This window comes from Protopterus annectens, chromosome 6.part0 (assembly GCF_019279795.1).
Source record: "Protopterus annectens isolate FY-2018-M chromosome 6.part0, PAN1.0, whole genome shotgun sequence".
In the NCBI taxonomy this organism is placed as follows: domain Eukaryota; kingdom Metazoa; phylum Chordata; order Ceratodontiformes; family Protopteridae; genus Protopterus; species Protopterus annectens.
The window spans coordinates 1,585,257,926-1,585,281,110 of NC_056737.1; the positions used below are offsets into that span (position 1 = coordinate 1,585,257,926).

At 36.9% G+C, this 23,185-nt stretch overlaps 1 protein-coding gene across 6 annotated transcripts in view; it reads right to left on the reverse strand.

The window, feature by feature from the left end:
• Positions 1-23,185, reverse strand: part of EVL (Enah/Vasp-like) — a 1,573,360-nt gene that overhangs the window by 830,620 nt on the left and 719,555 nt on the right. For all 6 annotated transcript variants that reach the window (XM_044075040.1, XM_044075035.1, XM_044075032.1 and 3 more), the window contains one exon: positions 4,774-4,951. In XM_044075040.1, the coding sequence (XP_043930975.1) occupies positions 4,774-4,813 (40 nt within the window). In that variant the 5' untranslated portion in view covers positions 4,814-4,951. The remainder of the gene's footprint in view (positions 1-4,773; positions 4,952-23,185) is intronic.

Consider the following 23,185-nt stretch of genomic DNA (forward strand, 5'->3'; position numbering starts at 1 on the left):
AGTATGCATAGTATAAAAATCTATATTCCTTACCAGTAGTGGGATGTATAAACAAATTATCACTGGCCATATATACACAGACGTTACAATGTCAACAACTAAAGGTACCGTGTCTCTTTGTTGATATGAGCTGCCTGGGTTCAATATTTTGATAACATACTCTTCTTTTGTTTATTTTTGCATGTTTTTTGTCACTCAAATTTATCCATCCAAGAAAAAAACGTATTTTTTGGCATAACGACATAATGAATCACATTGAAATTCAAAGACAAGTAGTGTAAAGAATAAAGCAATCAATCAGCAAATAAATCATTGATTCCATGAAGAATGCATTTCAAATCAGTCTGAAATTAAGGCCATCAACATGGTTCTGCTCTTGTACCAAAGCAAACATAATTTCTATCAACTCTACACTTCTTCTTTCTTTAAAGCATCACACACAGTGATAGAAGCCTTCCAGTGTACTCTGCATTCTATCCAAATGACAGGCATTTAAATCAGACACAGATGAGAACGATATTGGAAACAAAGGAGGAATCTAGAGGCAGCAGCACATCTAGTGTTAATTTTCTTTTTTTTATCATGACGTACATAAAACTCAAGTTATTTATTAAATGGCTCAGACTCATGTGGAAAAGACTCTTTGAGTTCAGAATATGCCTTCTCTAGTTCATCCATAGGCGAAAAGGAGCATGCTATCACCTAATCAATGAGATGTTGAAATGGAATATCATATCCACAACATACTGATAATCCCAAAGCTTGCAGTTTATACCAAATATTTCGAGTAAGGTAGAAGTAGCAGCCCTTCAAAGCACTAAAAATGAAATTATGGTGAGTACAATTTGTAGCAAAATGCTCATAACGATATGTAGAATAAACCTAAGTGAAGGCAGTGAAGGCACACATTCCACAGTTTCACAGATTTCAAAAAGCAATTTCCATACCATTTTTATATACTCTAAATGATTTATTTGACATTTGACAGAACCATCAGTAGAATTAGTAAATAAATGCAGCTGACTCCCATGCTCCCCCTGACACACAAATGCGCAATCCATTCATCAAATTTTGCAGAGTTGTCAGTAACGTTATAAGAGCAACTGCAAAATTCCCTGCAACATCAGTGTAAGATTATGAAATAAATTTGCCAACTCACAGCTTCAGCTGTGATACATCAAAATGAGACAAATGTAAAATAAGTGTGCAACTAGCCATTAGTTTTTTTATGTCTTTATCTGTTAACCACTTCTACCACTGCCTTTCTGGAAAGCAGGCATAGAGCAACATCTGCAAATGTGCCTGCTACTTTACTCTCCACAATTTGAACAGGTATGCCACGTGACTTCTCACTTTTCAGCTTATTATCTGCCATTACTGTACATTTCTACATTTCAACAGTGTCAGGTGTGTGATTAGGAGACATACCCCTCAATACCCCATCACTATCATTAGTGCCAAAAGTAACTGCTCTACATTTACATTCATCTTTTAACTTCCGGCGACGTGCTCAATAACTAGTACCAGCAGACATTATCTCTTTAACGTACAAAAAGCCATCAATGTGATGATGCAAGACTCACATTCTATGTGACATCACAGTCCCATATTATGTGTCCTATAACTCCATGTCCAATAAGACAAACACTACCTTATGTAGATGCCATTACAGCAAAGCAATGCAACCTATCAAAACACATCTAAGTAAAAAAAAAAAATAACAATACACAATTAATCATGACATTTTTACTACCAAGTAAAAAAATGTCTATAAATACAATCAGTTTCCATCTCTATTACATAAAATATCGTATTGCTAGTTTGTACTGAAATGGTTATGTTTTGTTTTTTTCATTTTTCTTAAATGTTTAATATGTATTTCAGATGCTTGCTATAGTTTTATTTGCAAATTGTAACTTAAGTGTTATCAACGTTTTGTTTAGGGTATTTATTACTGTCTTTGTTAATTTTAGGTTGCCATTACTTATATGAGGCATAGAACTGCACTTCTATGTGCAGTTTGTATCCTTTATAAGTTCCTTTAATATGGGCCACTCACTTTTGATTTAACCAGCAAACTGTATGTATTTGTTTGTTTATGAAGTACTGCATACATTATATGAACATTTTCTTTTAATTAATTTGTTCCTGTTGAGATGAAGAGCATAGGTTTGCATCTGTTATCTATTTACCTTTTTCATTCTCTCATTGTACATTAGCTTGGTGGTTGGTTGAGAATTCAGAGCTGCTACACAGCACAATCAAGGATTTTTTTAATAAAAATTTTGCCTGAAATTCCCAGTCCCACAGCACCCAACTTTCAGTGATGTCAGTGAAGAACACATATGTACACTTTTACATGTAATGGCCTACTGCAGACAAATACTGCCTCCTTCATTGGAATGCCTTTCATCTACTTAGCTCATACTGCCTACTGCAGGGTTGCTAGGCAACCTCTCTCTTACAGAACTGGATAGCTTGTTTACTGGGCATTGCAGACCTCTGTCACTCAGATATTTAAATGAACCTGGGTCTCCGCCCTCTGTGCACTTGATGAGGCTACTGTTTGTAGTGTTTGCCTACGTACTGGCTTTCATCTGTTAGACTATGTTTAAGCCACTGAATGAAATTATTCATGCGACATGTGATGGACATACTCCATAGCATACCTAATGCTATCAACTGCACAGATGAATTAACGTAAACGTCAGCCCCTTGAGTCCATGTCACAATGAACTCTAACTTCTTGTTTCATACTCTTGTTTTCAATGTTTGAAAAGTTAGTTGAAGTCTTAGCAAAACTGTTACATTTGACAAACTGTAGTTGAAATAGGTGCATTGTATACTATACTTATATCATATTATTTTAGGTATTATATAAGTATTATATTTAATATTTAATAAATATATTATAGGTCACTATACTCAGTATCCTACAGCTTGCTAAAAGTTCATCTGTGTCTGGCATACAAGGCATTCTCTGACCCATTGCTGATGGATTTACTACAGATCAGCAAATCAAATGGCATCAGAAATACTCAGTCTAATGATCTAAATCTCTTCTGCAGCATCAACAGAATGGTTTAGAAGGACAGGTATATTCTGCACAGGATACCACTGCTGTGGAACAGATTCCCTATCCACATAAATCAAAGTTCATCCCTGTCCATATTCAAGCGCAACTTGGATTTATGGATGGGAAGCACAAAAATTACCTCAGGGCTGCCCTCTGTACTACTAATGGACAGAGGCAGCTCCTAAATGCTTTGTTATATGCATGGGTCCCTCACATTATCTATGGTATGATCCTAGTTATTCCCAGTTACTCTCATTTGGGATAATATATAATTATTGACCACAGGATGGATAAGGCCAATCTCTAACCAAATGGGATAGATTAATTTGAGCGCAAAATGGGAAACTGGCTAGGCTAAAAATGGCCTGCAAGGACAGCTAGCCTAGTACTTTTCTATGAACTATGAGTGCATCAATTGGCTCATCAATAAATAAATATTTATATAAATAATTAAATCTGCACTTAGCAAATAAGAGTTTTCTAAGCCAGGCACAGTGACTTCATATGTCTATATTTATATTTTAGCATGCGCATATAAGTGTGTGTGTGTGTGTGTGTGTGTGTGTGTGTGTGTGTGTGTGTGTGTGTGTGTGTGTGTGTGTGTGTGTGTCTGTGTTTCTCCAGTTGTAAACAGTTTATGTGCCCTTAGCATGAATGTCAGGATTCACCTCTCAAGCTTTGCTTCACTCCCCTCAAGTGCTGAATTTCTTGACATCCTGAACACATAGCAAGCTGCTTGTAATTGGGAGGCCTGCTAGCATTCTCTATATCCAAACTAATGTTTATTTATTTCTTTATTTTAGGAAGATGAATTTAAGGTCACTTGAATATATACAGAGTACTGGTGGTAGTGAGGTGGAAGTGAGAGAGGTTTGGTGGTTCAGAGTGATGTCAGTAAGATTTATGATGTTAGTGAGAAAGACAGGAATGAAAGGGAGGGAATCAGAGGTGTGATCTGAGTTTGTGTCTCCAGTAATGATTGGAAGAATGTACAGGTTATGTTTTTGGATTATGTTTTATTTTATGATAATTTGCAGTATATTTCTCATTATTTTCACAGGATCCTCATTTTTAAATTACTATTAGTGATATTATTGTAGTAACCGGATATAACTATCCAGCAAATGGCTTGAGAAGGCAAAACTCAAAAAGGCACTGAATAATAAGTTCACCAACTTAATAAAAATTTACAGTAAGTGCTTTTGTCTCATAAACCCACCATGGTATAATCAAGAATTCACCAAAATTTACATTTTTAAAAAGAGTTAGTGATATTCAATTTTGTGTAAACCAGATATAACTGCCAAAGACTGTTTTATCCAGTTTATTGTTTGCTTAACTTCTGATGATAAACACAAACACTAATTAATGCTTTTTTCATGTCTGCACAGGCACTTTGTTTTATTTATATTCCAGCCATCCTTATGGAAAAAAAAAAACCTTTCACAATGACCATTTAAGTTTCTGGTTTGCTCAGAACATCTTAGTCAGAAAATTAATCTCACCAGAGATGAAATAAAAATGTATACTTTTTGCCCCTCTAAAACATAAATACGAGACATGAAACCAAATCATACACTTTCCCTTCAGTAAATAGGTATGGGCAAAAGTGTAAGCAAATGTAACGAATAGTTTACATTCTGAAAACACAGTATAGTAAACTGTAAAAGAACATTTAACATAAAAGTATAACTTACCTCCATCTTGTGAATTCAGGGCATTTAGGGCATATAACATTGCATTAGAGAAAGTGGTTGCCTCCTCCTTGCTGGCAAAATTCAAGCCATAAACTTGTCGCGCATCTCGCCATTGGTGAAATGTAGGTGTTGCCTGGTTATACTTCAGTCCTTTTGCTATGGAGTAATTTATAACCACCTGAAAATGAAAAACAAGTCAATGTTTATTACCAGATACTATGGATGACCCATGGAAAACGCAGTTAGCTGACTGAACTTATTAAAGTAAATTTACATACTTTCCTATTGCATAAAAATGCAACTAAGCATTTTCTGCGAACTGAGCAAAATATATTGTGGTAGAATTAGTCCTGAAAAACCACACAAAAAAAAAACAGACTAGGAAAAGCAGGAAAGCAAAGTAAAATCCATACGATGATGTTGTTGTGTCTTTCGGCTTTTCCCGGTTAGGAGTCGCCACAGTGGAACTCCGGTCTGCTAATGATTGGCAATAGATTTTTACGTGCCGAGTTGCCAACTCTTGAAACACAACCTTCAACAAAGGTATGCCCATTCAGGCATGTCTCCACACAGAAGATGCTCTAGCTGAGAATCGAACAGGACAACATCTTACTGTGAGGCGACAATGCTACCGCAGCACCACCACTGCAGTAAATAAAATCCATACGATGTTATTGGTGCAGAAATTTTTCAAAATTGTTTTTAAACATGAAGTTGAGTTTGTATATTTTATTCTGAAGAAGTTTGGTTTAGAAAGCGAGGATTAAAATCTTTTATTACGTAAAATCCATACGATGTTACTTAATAAAAACTTTTAATCCTCACTTTCGAAACCAAACTTCTTCAGAATAAAATATACAAACTCAACTTTACGTTTAAAAACAAGTTTGAAAAATTTCTGCACCAATAAACACATCTTTCCACTTAAACAATTACACAGTTAATCAATAAAAATTCAGAGTTTAGGAAGTTATTTCCTTATATAGACTCTACGGTCTTTCAAAAAACATTTAATGTTGACAGCATCATTTATACCAGGTGTTTTGTCTGAATTTAGTCTGATTTGCCATAAAGCCTCCTTTTGTTCAAGATTTGTTTTAAAATTCATGACTTCCTTGCTCCAACACAGAAAACAAAATGTTTTTGTATGTAGGACAGGTAATAGTATGCTTATAAAAAGCATTTATCTTGTCTTGTTTTCTAATGCTATAGTAATGTTCTTTTATTCTAGTGCATAGGGCTCTTGTGGTCATACCTATGTAGAATGCACTACAATATGCACACATACCAGTGTATACAACTCCTTTGCTCTTACAGTTAAAATACCATGGAACTTTCAAAGTATAAGGTAGATGTTCCAAATTGACTAAGGGACCTTCAGAAATGTATCTGCATATATTACAATTCCCACATTTATGCATGCCCCATTTTTTCTGTGTCATGTTAGGACAATATACAAATTTATTTCTCTCTCTTTCTAAAATGTTTTATGTTGTTTTGATTTTTATATACAAACCTAGGTTGAGTCCCCACAATAGATTGTTTTTGTTTCCCTCTAGAATTTTCCAGTTATCAGAAATGATATTTCTGATAATGCCACTGTCATGTCCAAACAAAAATAGTTGCCAATATCTGATGTGCTCCTGTCATGGTTATATTTTGTGTTAGTGTTAGAAAACCCATGCTCAATGATAGCTGGAAAGAGACTATCTCTATTCTGTATGACATATTCAGCTTGCGCTTTCAACAGGGTCTTGCTATGCCCTCTTTCAACAAACAATATAGTAATAAATTCTATTTCCTTCAAAAAGTCACCCATTTCACTTGTCATTCGACTAGCTCTTACGAGCTGTCCTTTTGGAATGTTATTCTTTATGTGACGGGGGTGCATGCTGGTATAGTGCAAGTAACTGTTGGTGAAAGTTTATTTCCTGAAATCCCACTAACTAACTTATAAAGCTTAACATTCCATTCCAGTGACACATCCAAAAAATGGACTTTTAGTCCCACATCCCCCAGGACAAACTTGAGGTATTCTGATCTGGAATTAAGGGCGTCAACAAAACTTTGTACTTCTTGTACGTCCCCAATCGTGACAAAAATCAAGTCATCAATAAATCTCTTAAAAAATGTAATCTGGTATTCCATGACTATTGGTTCTAACACAGTGCACTCCCAATAACCCATGACTATATTTGCAAAGTGTGAAAAAAAGCACATTAATCATGCCCCATGATACAATACATATATATATAAATATATATATATTGTTAGGGAACTCTGCTGATTGGATGGCTATAATTGCTCATTAAGTCCAGGTGGAAATAAACCCTCCAGTTTAATAATCCATTTCTTTTCTTTATTATCAAGTATATTGTGCCAACCAAGTTTATTCACCCTATCACCTATAATTCTATCAATGATGGTAAACCCAAAATTAGCTGTCGTGTGTGCCAAAGTGTGTTTATAAAGTGCACTAATAGAGTTTTTTAATCCGATGTCACTCATATGTTCAGATATCTGTAATCTTACTGGTCGAGAGGTTTGGCCTATATAAAAAGCTCAACATGAACATGTGGCTAGGTATATCACTCAATCCGTACCACAATTTGCCAAAAATTGTATGTCAAAAACAGTCCCTGTATTTTTACTGGAAAAGTGGTTGGATTTAGCAATCCTGGTATAATGTACAGAATGACCACATGGTACACATCCATATAAAGATTCCCCTATGATTGTTCTTTGGGATTATTCAAAACCTGTACAAGGAAAGGCCCTTTTATAATGACTGAAATAGGACCCTAAATTCCTGCCGCTCTGGAAAGAAAAGAGGCATTTGTCCAGTAAAATTTCTGATAGCCTATGGTTTGCTAAAAGTATATTCCAATTTCTGTTAACACTATCCAAAAGTGTGTTGGTGTTCCGTTGGTGTAGAAAATATATAAAGAAACCAGAAATTAACAAAAGGACCAAAAAATGACTGGGTGATATAAGATTGTCACAAAAACATGCAATGTTAGCTAGATATATACATGAATAAACTATTCGGATTATCCCGGTAAACAAATGTAAAATAAATAAAATAAAGGAAAGTGTAAATCAGACGACATAGATGTGTGGCCAAATATGTATATGCAAAACACACAGACCAAATTACAAAATATAAAATATTTGTATGTGTTCCTGACTCTCTATAACACCTTAAGTCCCCCCAACACAAGGAGGCTCAATAAAAAAGGGACAATAACAGCCAGTGCGTACAAAAATCCAAAAATAAATATGTCTTGTGTCTGAAATCCACATACCACAGATCACAAAGAAAGCTATGTTCCCCAGTGTACCAAAAGATAATAATATTATTGATATCCAAACTCAAAACGAGGGAACAATAATAGCTCTTTTATATTTCAGATGATTTATTAGTCCAGGCCTCTGTTTAGCCTGTATCCACACCACTACGTTCCTCATAAATCTAATATATATTTAATAAAGGTGAAAATAGAGTCCAAAACAAGATATCCAGCACCAGGAGAAGTTGCAATTAAATCTTAAAATATATTTATTAGGGCAAACCCAAAAAATCCATAAGCAGCAAACCGGTTTCGGCTGAGTAATAGCCTTCTTCAGTGCATACTAAAATAAAGTCCCAACCAAATACAAAAGTGCCCTAAACCAGAACATATTTTAATAATGTACACCAGGCCAACACATACATGTCACCCAGTCATTTTTTGGTCCTTTTGTTAATTTCTGGTTTCTTTATATATTTTCTACTCAGACAGATTGTTTATATTTAAAATTATGGATTTGAACCAGCTCCTAAAGGGATTGTCAGCAGACAGTGATGATTTGGGTGTATTTGGCTTGGGACCTAAGGGTCCTATTACTGAAACAGGTGATCCCTCTATACCCAATAATACATGCATGGGCTGTCTTTCAGAGACTTACTAAGAATATGCAATTATTATGAACTAATGTGTGGCACCTTAGACTTTTCAAGGCATACCATGCCAAGGGAATTGCCCCAAGGGGGTTAAGGGTACATATTTAACCATTGGTAGCACACATTGATGATGAACTAACTGAACAATGGGCCTCTGCAAAACAAAAGGCCTCAATAAACTTGGTAGATGTACTTACTGCATATTATGATTGGTCCATAGATACATGTATTACTGAAGTTGCCTTGATTTGTGAGGAAACCAAAGCCTTTAAGGGCTAGCCTTGTTATATTTCTTGTTTAAACCAGTTGAGCCAGGAATTGCTTGCATTTGAACAACAGTTAAAGGATATGAAGATGCAAAAGTTGCATTAGGGGTAAAGGTGGTTATGAAAGGGGCAATCCGTTTGGTCCATATAAAAATGTGAATTTTGGAAATTTGGGGACTAAACCTACTAAGCAGAAAAGGCCTAGGTTCATTCTTAAAAAATCCACCAGATCATATGGTGGTACATCAGGGGAGGATTCGTTCTCCATCACGGACACAGATTCACAATCCGCTACAACTCCCCCGGATTCTAAATGTAGGAACTCTGACATTCCTTTAGGGGCAGGGCCCACAGGGGTGGGAGAAAACATCACAAAGGTCAGCAATGTGGAAACACTACTCACAATTATGACACAGAAATTAAATCCTTTACTAATGTACTTAACATTTCATTAACACCATTATCACTGTTGGAGTTACAAGTACTCAATAAAGGGTTAAACTTTGTGCCTGGCTTTTTTGTTTCAGAAGACTCTCTAGTAAAGGTTGTCATGGCATTTTGCCAGATACTTGATCTTAGATTATATTTTGATACGTCTATTACTGAGCAGGTTGATCATTCTTTCAGATTTCATAAATCCACCTTTATGCTTCCCATGCACCATTCTGTCCATATGTTCCTTAACACCATGCTCAAAGATCTACATTTTCACTCATGTGAAACCAGGATAAGGGCCAATAATCTCTCAAAGATGGAACAACAGGTAATATCTAAGTTACAACATAATAAGCAATTAGATATTTTACCGGCAGACAAGGGTGTTGCTGTTGTTGCAATGGATTGGGACATATATCGTGCCGAAGCCCTTAAACAACTAAGTGACAGCAGATATTATATGCATATGCCACTTGACCCCGGGCCTAGGTTTAAACATCAAATCAACCAGTTTCTTCGGTCAGCTAGGGAGGAGGGTATCATTTCAGATTCGGTGTTGCAACATTTAACAGTGGATGATCCCAGGCATCAATATCTATATCTTCTCCCAACAACACATAAAAATCTCTAGGATCCTCCAGGCAGACTGTGTCTGGTTGAGGTTCTCTCACTGAGCCCTTATCTCAATTTCTGACTGACTATTTAAAACCTCTCTTGAAATGCATCCGGGCTCGCATTCAGGATACAACCAAACTTCTGCATATCATTTCAGATATGCAATTAGAGTCAGACTGGTTACTATGTACTATGGATATTGCATCCCTTTATACCAATATCCCCTACTGGGCGGGCCTTCAGGCTTTGAAATATTGGCTATAACAGGCTGAACTATATCCTCTGGGGTTTAATACTTTTCTTGTTTGCCTTACTGAACAGGTATTGACCAAAAACACTTTATATTATCAGGGTAAATGTTTTTGGCAGGTACAGGGTATGACCATGGGAGCTTCTTTCGCTCCAATTTATGCTGACTTATTCATGACCTATTTAGAGGAACAACTAATCTATGATCCAACACACAACATCTATCTTAACCTAACTGATATATGGAGATGTTTTCTGGACGATTGTTGGATGGTTTGGAGGGCTGATGAACCATATATGAAGGAGTTTGTGGAATACTTGAATGATAATAAGTGGGGTATATGGTTTACAGCTAATTATTATAAAGAACAAATCATCTTTTTGGATGTGGTAGTTACTAGAAATCCTGATCACACCTTGGATACCCAGGTACATCGCAAATACTCCCAATATAACTCGCTTCTACATGCATCTAGTTTTCACCCTCAACACATCACATGTAACATACCCAAATCACAATTCCTCCTTATGAAACTTATTTGTTCCAACATGGATAGATATTAAGAATTCAAACAGGACCTAACCAATAGGTTCAAGGTTAGGGGTTATCCTATGGGTACTATACTGACTGACAGCAACTGGGCCACTGTGGCAAATAGGGAGGATTTACTTGTTTATAAAGATAAATCATGTCCCAGCAATTTGGATATCAGATTAGTGACAACCTACGGATGGAACACCAACACACTTTTGGATAGTACCAAAGAAACTGTAGGATACACCACGAGAAGTCCAGAGTAATAAAAACGTTCTTCTTTATTTAGACATAAATGCCCATGTTCTAATCCTGATTAATAGCAAACATCCCAGGACTACCTAATTTCCACCCAATCCAAATTGCAAGGGTCTTCATTGTAGCTATGGTACTCCAACGACCTAAGACTGTTTACCTCTTTAAATTATTTGTATAACCCTATTACTTGTTCATTTGACTTTGAATGTAATACTTAGGACCTGATCTTCTGATGTTTTTTGTCAAATCTATGGAGCTTTTCTCCCCGGGCCTCTACTGAAAATGGACATGTATCCAGCTAGACTAGCCCGGTCAACAAATGTAAAATAAAATAAAATAAATAAAATAAAACATAAGGTATAAAATTGAGGATGAGCACTTTCGCGTGCACCATGCACGCTTCATCAGATCTACTTAATGAAAGTTTGACTTCACTTTATATAGTCTAAGTAAAACATTTAATCAGTCCAATTCAACAATCAGGCTGTAAACATTTTCACTAATTGAATTTTAAAGTGAAATGCCTTTTACATTGGGCTCACAAAAAGGAAATTTAAGGAGCGCATTTATAATCATATCTATGATATTCGGAAGAAAAATGAGTTAAAATGAGTTAAACGCCTTGGCTGGCATATTATTAAAATAAACACATGAATTCAAATTCAGGGTTTTACAAACAGTAAAATTAAACTTAAGGATGGGAGATAACATCAATCATCTAGCAAGATTAGAATTAGATTGGATTTTTAGATCTGGAGCACATAAGACACCAGGTATTAACAATTATATTTCTGTAAAGCCTATTTTAGAGCAACGATGATGTTTAATTACATGAATGAGCATGTTGTTTGTTTATTTATAATAATTTTCAAAGCAGATTAATTTTCATTTTGGATGATATAATTTTTAGAGACAGAAAGATATGGTAGTTGGAACTATGGATTATACAATAGATGTAACATCTAGCATGTTAATGGCTTGTTATATAGCCTTTTAATTTTTTCATTATATTTATATATTTATACATAGTTTTAATCATGAATTATATTTATTGTATTCTGATGTATTCAGATATATAGTAACAATAGATTTTTTAGACTGAATAATGTTGATATCATTAATTTTGATTTTGTCTCAATTTATATACATAGTTCGCCACTTTATGTCTTTCAGCTTTTTAGTCATACTCAGTTTTCAGATGTTGCAATTAATGAGCGTAACAAAGAGAGAAGAGCTTACAATATGTGTTTTAGGGTCTGTTGATTTACAGTTTAATGAATTTATTTTCATATTTTTTTTTTTTTTTTATTTTTTATTTATTTTTTAGACTAAAACATTGAAAAAAGAAAATGATTATACTATAATGATATGATGTATGATGAATTATGAGCTACAAATAATTTTAACATGATTTAACATATATTTCATAGTTACATTCTATATGGTTAAAAAATTTTGTTCAATTGTTAGTTAATTGTTTTAAATACTTCATTCAGCATTATACTCTTATTATAAATTAGTGCACAACACATATATATCAAGCAACCATCGGCAACATTTTTGTCACGCTATGTTAATAGCGGTTTTTATGAGTATGATACTTTGCACTTTAAACATCCGTAAATGCTGTCACTGGTGAAAGACAGTGTTGATCTGCATCTTTTATCATGATTCTAAGAAACTTAGTTTCTTTAAACAAATTTTTTAAACTCATGCAGTAGAAAGATTTTTATTTAACATGTCATTTTTAATTGTTCCTACATTAAGGAATCTGATACAATGAGCACTTTTACTAATGAGATGCTAAAAGATTCACATCCCTTGAATGCACTAGGACACTTTAAAATTCAATTAGTGAAAATGTTTACAGCCTGATTGTTGAATTGGACTGATTAAATGTTTTACTTAGACTATATAAAGTGAAGTCAAACTTTCATTAAGTAGATCTGATGAAAGTGCATGGGTGCCTGCCAGCCTCATCCTCAATTTTATACCTTATGTCTAAATAAAGAAGAACGTTTTTATTACTCTGGACTTCTCGTGGTACAGTTTCTTTTTCTTTTGGGTTATATCGTGCTTGTTGCTGAGAGCTGCTGAGAGGATACTTTAGAGTTTGGTATTATTTCTACAAACACTTTTGGATAGTGTTAACAGAAATTGGAATATACTTTTAGCAGACCATAGGCTATCAGAAATTTTACCGAAAAAATGCCTCTTTTCTTTTTGGAGGGACAGAAGTTTAGGGTCCGACTTTAGTCATTATAAAAGGGCCTTTCCTTGTACAGGTTTGGAATCCCAAAGAACAATCACAGGGGAATCTTTATATGGATGTGTACCATGTGGTCATTCTGTACATTGTACCAGGATTTCTAATTCTAAACACTTTTCCAGTAAAATTACAAGGACTGTTTTTGACATAAGATTTTTGGCAAATTGTGGTACGGATTGGGTGATATACCTAACCACATGTTCATGTTCAGCTTTTTATATAGGCCAAACCTCTCGAACAGTAAGATTACGGATATCTGAACATATAAGTGACATCAGATTAAAAATATCTACTAGTGCACTTTATAAACACACTTTGGCATACACGACAGCTAATTTCTGGTTTACCATCATTGATAGAATTATAAGTGATAGGGTGAATAAACTTGGTTGGCACAACATAATTGATAATAAAGAAAAGAAATGGATTATTAAACTGGGGGTTCTATTTCCACCTGGACTTAATGAGCAATTATAGCCATCCAATCAGCAGAGTTCCCTAACTATATATATGTATTGTACCATGGGGCATGATTAATGTGCTTTTTTCATACTGATGAAGGCTTGGTAAATTTTACGCCGAAACCGGTCTGTGCCTTGCCTTATGCATGTGTATTATTAAACAGAGGAAGTCTTTTTACACCACTGTGTGCTGGCCTCCTGCTTTTTAGTGGTCGCCTTTCAGTATTTTGGGGCTGTGCACTTGCCGTACTTGCAAATGTTAGTTTCGTGTTGCATGAAAGAGTTGGGTCCAGTGTGATCCTTTGGTACTTACTTATAAAGATTATTATGAGACAGACAACACTATTATAGAAATTATGGGTCATTAGACAGATAGTGAAAACAAGAGGGGAAGACTCAGTGAAAATCTTGCATTGATTAAAGTTCAAGCTGATTCTAAAAAAAAAAAAACTGAATAGGCTTTAAGGGCTTGAGAAAGGATGCGCTAGGTCAACAGAAGGGCTTTGGCACTGTTTTAGTCATTATAGTAAGTTAATATTTTAATTATGTGTCACTTGTTGCCTTGCAATATTTTGGAAGCTAAATAATGGAATAGACAAGCTTGTTTGTTGTTTGTACTAGTCTTTGGATAATTTATCATATGAATGTTATCAATGAAAATGATGTTGTTTTCTCTTTTTTTTAGACAGCAATGTTTATTAAGATATGGGAGTGGGAGTCCTTGTTATATTGTCGAAAACACAGGTTATCGAACTGTGTTTCCAACACAATTTAACAAAAGTGCATTTTGTTGAAAATGCACTTTAGCTTAATCTATTAAAGGAAGACAGGAAGAAAACATGCGGTTTGCATGTTACTGTACTTGTACATCAATGGGTAGTGTTGATGTAGAAGTATGGAGATTATTGCTGACATTGTGGTACAGTGGGGATAAGGGAATATTCCCTTTTCTCCACTGTAGTGCGATCTCGGAGTGAAAATAATAAAGTAGGGGGGTGTGGGGGTGCAGCCTCCCACATGGAGGGATGCAGGGGGGTTTGACTCCCTGCATAAACGTGTTTAGTGTAATTTTTTTTCGTTTGTTTAGCAAAATTGCATTTTCGACAAAATGCACTTTCGCTAATTTGTGTTTTCTGAAACACAAGTTCGATGTCTTGTGTTTCGATATTATGACAGAGACCCAGGAGTGGGGGGAGTGTTTAGAAGCATTCACTTCATCACAATGCAACATTAAATATTAAGGGTTCCATTACACAATGTAGCTCATTAATGCTTAGCTATGTATTAGAAATGCTATAGCACTGATATTCCGTGCAGGTGCATGCACAGACAGACATGTAACCTATAAGTATACCCATCTTGTCACGTGTCCATGAATGTAACATGCACTGTAAATTTAACCCATGGAGTGAGATGTCTTTGCAGGGCCTACACATATGGCACGTCCATCCTAGACAAAGCAGAAATGTATCTAGGGTGGGGTGAATGGTGAAGCAATCTGCAGATGCCACTCCTTTAGTAGTGTAGTACCACTGTTCACTTTTGTACAATTATTTCTGAATGATGCGGGTGTGGAAATTAATTCCAATACTGCTTCTGTAGTCAGGATTTGATTCATTGTTTCCATGTTGTATCTGCTTGTGTGCTGCTGTATTGGTTGCAAGCATACCTCCCAACCGTACCAAATTACTCGGTTTGTACTGAGTTTTGGGGTCCAAATGAAGGGATGCCACGATTCCTGAGTGGCACCCCTTCATTTCCAATTTTTTCTTTTGTTTTTTATTTTTCACGCTTTCTGAGCTGATGTCATCATGCGCATGATGATGTCAGCTCCATCAGGGCTACCAGCCTGTCGGAATTGAGCTCAAGGAGCTCACGTTATGCATGCATTTCTGGCTGACCTGACTGCTCAAATGCGAGCAGGAATGGCAATGGCCTGCAGAAATGAATGGATTATGTTCAGGGAACGGCATGGATTATTTATCTTCGTGGAACAGAAATTGGACCTGAGGGAATGGCAACAGCACACCAAGCTGATAGAGGTGAACAATTGAGCACTGGTAGCAAGGATGACCGGTTCCTTTGGATATATGCCCATCTCCCAGTTTGAAAATAAGTGTGAATTTTAAAAGCCATCTTAAATCTAGACCATTAAAGAACAGGTACAGTAAGCTGCAATAAATATTTTATATCCATATACGTTTTAGATATGTTTTTTCAATAGGTGATTTGTCAACAGTTATCATTTGACTTAGAATCCACATTATTTATGTTGATATATTATAAGAGTGTATTTATTAGTCTGAAGTAATCCAAAGTATTACATTTCTGTACAGGCAAAAAGTGCTTATACACTAACATTAACATTCCAGGTTCAGTGCTAACTTTACCCCCCCCCCCACCCCCTAAAGGGCCCATATCTATACAGGAAGAATGCAGAGTCCCTGTAATCACAACTTCATGAGTAAAAGCTGCAGTCTTTAAAGCCAAAAACACAGCATCCATGGGACCGGACAACATCCCAGGCTGCGTTTACATGAACTTCAGAATGAACTGGCACCCCACCTAAGCACCATATTCAATAATAACCTCGCATCAGGCTTTGTGCCCACTGAATGGCACACAGCAGCAGTTATCCCACTCTACAAAGGGGGAGCCACCACTGATCCTGGGAACTATCGCCCTATTAGCCTGACGAGCCTAGTAAGCAAGGCCATGGAATGTATCATCATGGAACTCATAAACAAAGACATTGGTAACCTCCAAACTCTGGATCCCACCCAGTTCGGGTTTGTGAAAGGCAGATCATGCCTCCTGAACCTGATCGACTTCTTTGAGGCAGTCACCAAAGCTGTAGATGAGGGTAAGGTGGTTCACACAGCCTATCTTGACCTTGCCAAGGCTTTTGACACCATCCTCCATTCTGGAATTATAGCTAAACTCACTAAACTATGTATAAATCCCTACATCACAAGATGGGTTGCCAACTGGCTCACTGTAAAAGTTGCAGACTCCAAATCTGACCTCAAACCTGGAACAAGTGGAGTACCACAGGGTTCAGTCCTGGGACATCTTCTGTTTGGTATCTACTTCTCTGAAGTACAGGCTAACATAGAAGGCCTCTGGCTAATGAAATTCGCAGATGACTGCAAACTAAGAGCCATAGTCAAGTCCCCAAATGATGTGGACATCCTACAGAAGGGTCTCGCTGAAACAGATGCCTGGTGTCAGAGCCATGGCCTCAAGCTCAATGCCAAAAAGTGCAGTGTCATCCTGTTAGAAAAATATGTATTTGAACATATATAAAGTACTAGTTTAAAAGCAAATAGTATATAATGCATTTTATTCTATTAATAATATGGCAATAAGAATGATTTTACGTGTAATTGCTTGAAGGTTTGGAACTGCAGTGTATTTGAACTCTGATCCTGGAAGTAGCCAGCTCAGCAAGCTTATGTTTTTCACTAATGATTATCTGCTGGGTCAGGAAATTAAATGTATAAAGCATTGAAAATTTTCTTCTCCTTCCTCTGGGACAATTGGCCTTGTAAATGTTACCAAGATAAGACACAGCTGTTGAGAAAATGTTGCAAGAAGAACAAAGAAGTGTATTACAAGACTGAACCAACTATTGTATTCGAGCAGGCCTGAAACCTTGAAGGAGTAACATTTACAGAAAGACATTATAACTGACCAGGTGCTTTGCAAGGCTGTATTATTCCCAAGGGAAAGCTTTTTTAAAAAATATAACATCAGCAATCTTTATGAATAGAATACTGTTAGTAAAAGTGATGTAGATGCCTGTGACTAACCACGTCAGTAAGGTGGGCAAAACCTGAATGTAAACACTATAAAATATTCTGTACTTCCTGCATCATGTCAGACAAAATTCTGTACTTGTATGTTTTTTTGCCTCCTGGTGTACACTAGTAAATTTTTGCATCTGAGCCTCCTGTGTTGTTATCTTTGTTTTTATTTAACAGTTTGGTCCTTCTTGAATCGGAAACGCTCAGACAGCTACAGATCAGAGTGTACCGGTGGTCGAACACTGCACAGGAGAAGCTACCGAAACGGTTCTTCTTGAAATACAAAAGACCTCCGACTAAATTGTTGTTTTGAGAGGCTGGCCACTTTCTGATCTGCGGCCGAAGAGCGGTCTCGAACTGGTCAACTCAGGAGGCTCAGGTAGGAAGATATTTGCCTTTTTTCTGTTTTAGATCAGGGACTAGGTTGCAGTAAATACTATTGTCAGAAGATTTGTTATACAGATCTGGGACAAAAGGAAATTACTGTATATTTTGTCAGGGATCAGGGAAACAGAATAAGGTAGGCAGTCATTCTAGATAAACTGTGTAAGGAATTGAAATACCACGTGGTGAAAAGGGTTACGTAACATTTTCTTTAGTATGGGAAATCAGTGCACTAAAACATCGCGAGATCCGGCCCTAACTGAAGACGCAAAATATATGCAATTACAACGGGCTGATAATGTAAGGTATTATACAAAATGGGTTAATAAATACAGATTTGATGGTAAATTAGATAAAATTTCATTAGTTAAACTTTTAAAACAACTTAAATCTGATGCAGAAGGTCAGGCAAAAAAACAACAATGATTAGGCATTCCTCAGGCACACAGGTGGATTGAGGAAGTAAACCGAAGGGAACAAAAAACTAAAAATGCTAAGACGTTATTTTTAGATAAAGAGGATAATAATATGGTAATAGCGATGGCTCCCCCGCCCCCTCTGATGCCTTTTTCAGGATATGAAGCAGGAGGACAAGCTGGTCCACCTCCACGTTATCCTGATGTCACAAGAACACTAAAACCATTTGTTAGAGATCCTATTGAAACTAGGTCATGGACACGTAAAACACTTGGGGACACAGACTTGTATCAAATAGGGAGAAACACACTAGAGGAGAGTGAGGAAGAAATCTGTCCACTAATCGAGGTACCAAATCCTCAGGCAGGACAGGAAGGGCAGGACCCAACTCTTCTTGTATACAGACCATGGACACCGGAAGATATTCGGAAAGCTACAGAGGGAATCCCTCATCCAAAAGTTAATTACACAAAGTTTTTACAAGATTTACAAGGTATGAGTCTAAGTTACCACTTGAATGGGGAAGAAGTAGAAAAGGTAGTTAGACAAATTGTGGGTCCAGACTGGCACATGATTTGTGGCACCTGGAATCCTTGTAATGCAGAGCTTAAACCACTCCCACATAGTGATGCAGAACTAGACAACAGAGTAAAAGGTCTTACAGACCGAATTTCCGAAAAATGGAAACCTAGAGCAGATTGGACTTGCATTAACCAATGCATACAACAAGAGAATGAAACTGTAGATGGGTACTATGGTAGATTATTGGAATGTTTCAATAGCCATAGTGGTATGGCTATTCCTGAAAATCAGACACATGATACCTCGTATGAACAGCAACTGAAAAATGCGTTTTTGAAAGGTTGCATTGCACCTATCAGTAGCTTTATTACGAAGCATATGATAGATCATCGAACAAGTAGGCTACAAGCCTTACTTGAATATGCTAGACATGCAGAAAGACACTTTAATAGTAAAAGAAAAGAAGACACAAGTCTTCACTGCTGAAAGATGGAGCTGAGGTTTTGTAGTACAGTCCGGTAAAAGGGTAAGAAAAATGCCCAGGAAATAGACAATCTGACAAGCGGTCAGAAGATTTTGAAGACAGAAAAAGAAAGGTGAGTGCTTTAAGTGCGGAAAGAAAGGACATTTAGCAAGGGATTGCAGGCTAAATAAAAAGGTGACTACAGAAAGTAAGGGTGATGAGGTCTGACTATATGATAGTGATGAAAGTCAGAAATCATCAGGAAAGGCTAACAAACAAAGGACAAATGTAAATGTAGTAGAAGGAACAGAGGAAGTGCAAGCAGATGTAGAGGATGAAGAAAGTGAAATTTTAGATTTGGCATTACTGAGCTTGGAGCTCTATTTGGCAGACACAAAACCGGAAGTCACACTTCTGGTGGAGGGAAGGGAAGTAAAATTCCTGTGTGACTCAGGAGCATCACGAACTTTGATACACCCCTCCAAGTTGCCAGAATATTCCAAATCACCTGATTATATATTAGTAAAAGCAGCAAACGGACAGCTATATAGGGAGCCACTCTCCCATGATATAGCAATAACTGACCCTGTTTCAGGTATGACTCAGAAAAGTAAAATTGTAGTTTCTGCAAAATGTCCAGTAAACTTACTGGGAAGAGATCTTATGCAGATATTTGGCATAGCGGTAGTTCCCACTATGCAGGGTATGGAGGCACAAAGACAAATGGATACTTTTGTAGTGCGACCGGAGGGTGAGACTTTTTACTGGTACAGCCAGGACCTAGTTACGACTGGTCCAGGGGCAGTGACTGAGGAACTGATGAATGTAGCCATCAGTAAGGCCCCCTCCCTTGACACTGACCAACAGCATTTGTTACATTGTACTCTATACTACTGTAGCATGCCAGGACTTGATAAAGAATATGAGCAAGAATTATTCAAAAATCCCGCTAACAGGTTAGTATTACGAACCTTGTATTGGGATACTGAGGGAAACAGTGTGGTAAGCTGTTCATTACCTCAAGAATTCATGACACTGTACAAATCTAATCGACTACCACGTCAGCTTGATGAAAAATAAGAATATGAAATGGGAAGACCTACGAGAAAAAGTAACAAGATGGGAAAAACAAACTGATTTAGAATTATCAGAGCAGGGAATACAAAAACAGAAACTGAATTGGCTAACACAGACACATCCAGCTGTACACTTACAAACTAGTGAAGACAGCTGATTAGCGTTCTTATTAGAAGAAGAAGAAAAAGCCTTGTGTGACATACCAAAGATTCTTTGGTCAACAGGCAAATCAGATGTAGGACTTATTCAAACAGCAGGACCAGTTACTATTACACCAAAATCAGCATTTAGACTACAAAAAAGACAATACCCCTTGAGGAAAGATGCAGAGCAAGGAATCAAGCCTATAATAGCAGCATTACTCAAGGAAGGAGTACTGGTAGAATCTCTTGATTCACCATGTAATACTCCTCTATTTCCTGTTAAAAAAGCAAATGGGGAATGGCGGATGGTACATGATTTACAAGCTGTAAACAGTGCAATAATACCTAGAGCACCTACGGTGCCAGACCCACACACCTTGTTGAACGATTTAAAGCCGCAACAAAAATATTTTACTGTAGTAGACATAAGCAATGCTTTCTTTTCAATACCTATACATCCTGATAGCCAGAACTGGTTTGCATTTACATTTCAGGGTAAAAGATATACCTATACTCGGCTACCACAGGGATATTGTGAAAGTCCAACGATATTTGCACAAGAAATGACAAGCAACATGGCAGGGTTTACCCCACCAGGAGGTAGTCAGATTCTACTTTATGTAGATGACATTTTGCTAGCAGCCCCCACCCAGCATCAATGCAGGGAGGATACCATAGCTTTATTGAAATTTTTGGCAGCACAGGGACATAAAGTAAACAAGAGTAAGTTACAACTTTGGAAAAAACAGGTCAGATACCTAGGATATGTAATATCCAATGAAGGTAGAATATTAGACAAAGACAGAAAAACAGCAATTTTACAAGCACCTAAACCAGTGACCAAGAAGGAAATGATGTCCTTCTTGGGAACAACTAATTTTTGTCGAAGCTGGATATCAAACTATGCCTTAGAATCTGCACCACTGGCTGATTTAATATATAAAACACCAATGGCAGCACAAGATATATTACAATGGACACCCGAAGCAGAAACAGCTTTCTGCAGACTAAAGCAATTGATAGCTTCTTCATTAGTTTTAGGACTTACGAATTACCACAAAAGATTCTTTCAGACCGTAGATTGTAAACAGGGATACATGACGTCAGTTCTGATAAGCAACGCCCCATAGCTTACTATTCATCACAGTTAGACCCAGTGGCACAGTCGTTGCCTCACTGTGTGCAAGCAGTGGTCACAGCTGCAATGGCAGTACAGGCTTCGGCCTCAGTGGTGTTATTCCACCCTCTCACATTGAGAGTGCCTCATGCAGTTGCGATAATTTTACTACAAGAAAAAATAGCATATTTATTTCCTGCTAGACATCTTTCATGTATGACCATACTGCTGAGCCAACCTCATATGGTAATTGAACATTGTACAACATTAAACCCGTCAACGTTACTTCCAACTCCTGTGGATGGCACACCGCACAGCTGCCTGCAGGAAATTGAGCAAATAACTTTGCCCAGACAAGATCTCACTGATATGCCCTTGGACGATGCCGAGGTGACATTTTACGTGGATGGCTCATGCAGAAGGGGTCCTACAGGGAAAAATCTAGTAGGGTATGCAGTGGTTACAGATACAGAGATCTTAGAAGCCCAACCTTTACAGCATAACCTATCTGCTCAAGCAGCAGAACTGATGGCCTTAACACGGGCTTGCACTCTAGCGAAAGATAAATGTGTGAACATATATACTGACAGTCAGTATGCTTTCTCTACAGTGCATGTTTTTGTGCAACAATGGAAAAATAGGGGAATGATAAGATCTAATGGCAAACCGATTAATCATGCGCAACTTATTTTGAACTTAGATTCTATTCAGTTACCTACTAAAGTAGCTATTTCTAAATGTTTAGCTCATACAAAACAACAGGATAGAATTTCAAAAGGAAATGCGAAAGCTGATGCAGCTGCAAAGCAAGCAGCCTCAGACGCAGAAACTTTACTTTTAACCGAGGAATTACAACCGTCTGAGATTTTAGATCTAGAAATGTTAAAAACAATGCAGACACTAACTACGAAAGCAGAGAAACAAAAATGGGAGAAATGAGGTGCAATCCTCGAAAATGGACTGTATGTCTCCAAAGAGAAAAAAACAATATTACCATCTAATTTATTTAGATATGCAGCTTTGTTGAGCCATGGGCAGTGCCATGTCTCAACAGGGGGGATGGTACAGTTAGTAAATCGAATATTCCAAACATACGGATTCATAAATTATACAAAAGAATTTTGTACAGCATGGCATATTTGTAACAAACATCATGCACAGGGGGCATTCAAACCCAAGCAAGGGAGTTTTCCTACACCACCATATCCATTCCACACTATTTGTATGGATTTCATAGAATTGAATAAATGTGACAGGAAAAAATACTGTTTAGTAATTATAGATATGTTTTCCAAATGGGTAGAAGCTTTTCCAACTAAAAATCCGGATGCAGCAACCGTAGCAAAAGCCCTAGTAAAAGAAATAATTCCCAGATTTGGCATACCGGAAAGGATTTATAGTGACAATGGGACACATTTTGTTAATCAGACGATTCACCAGCTAGGGAGATTC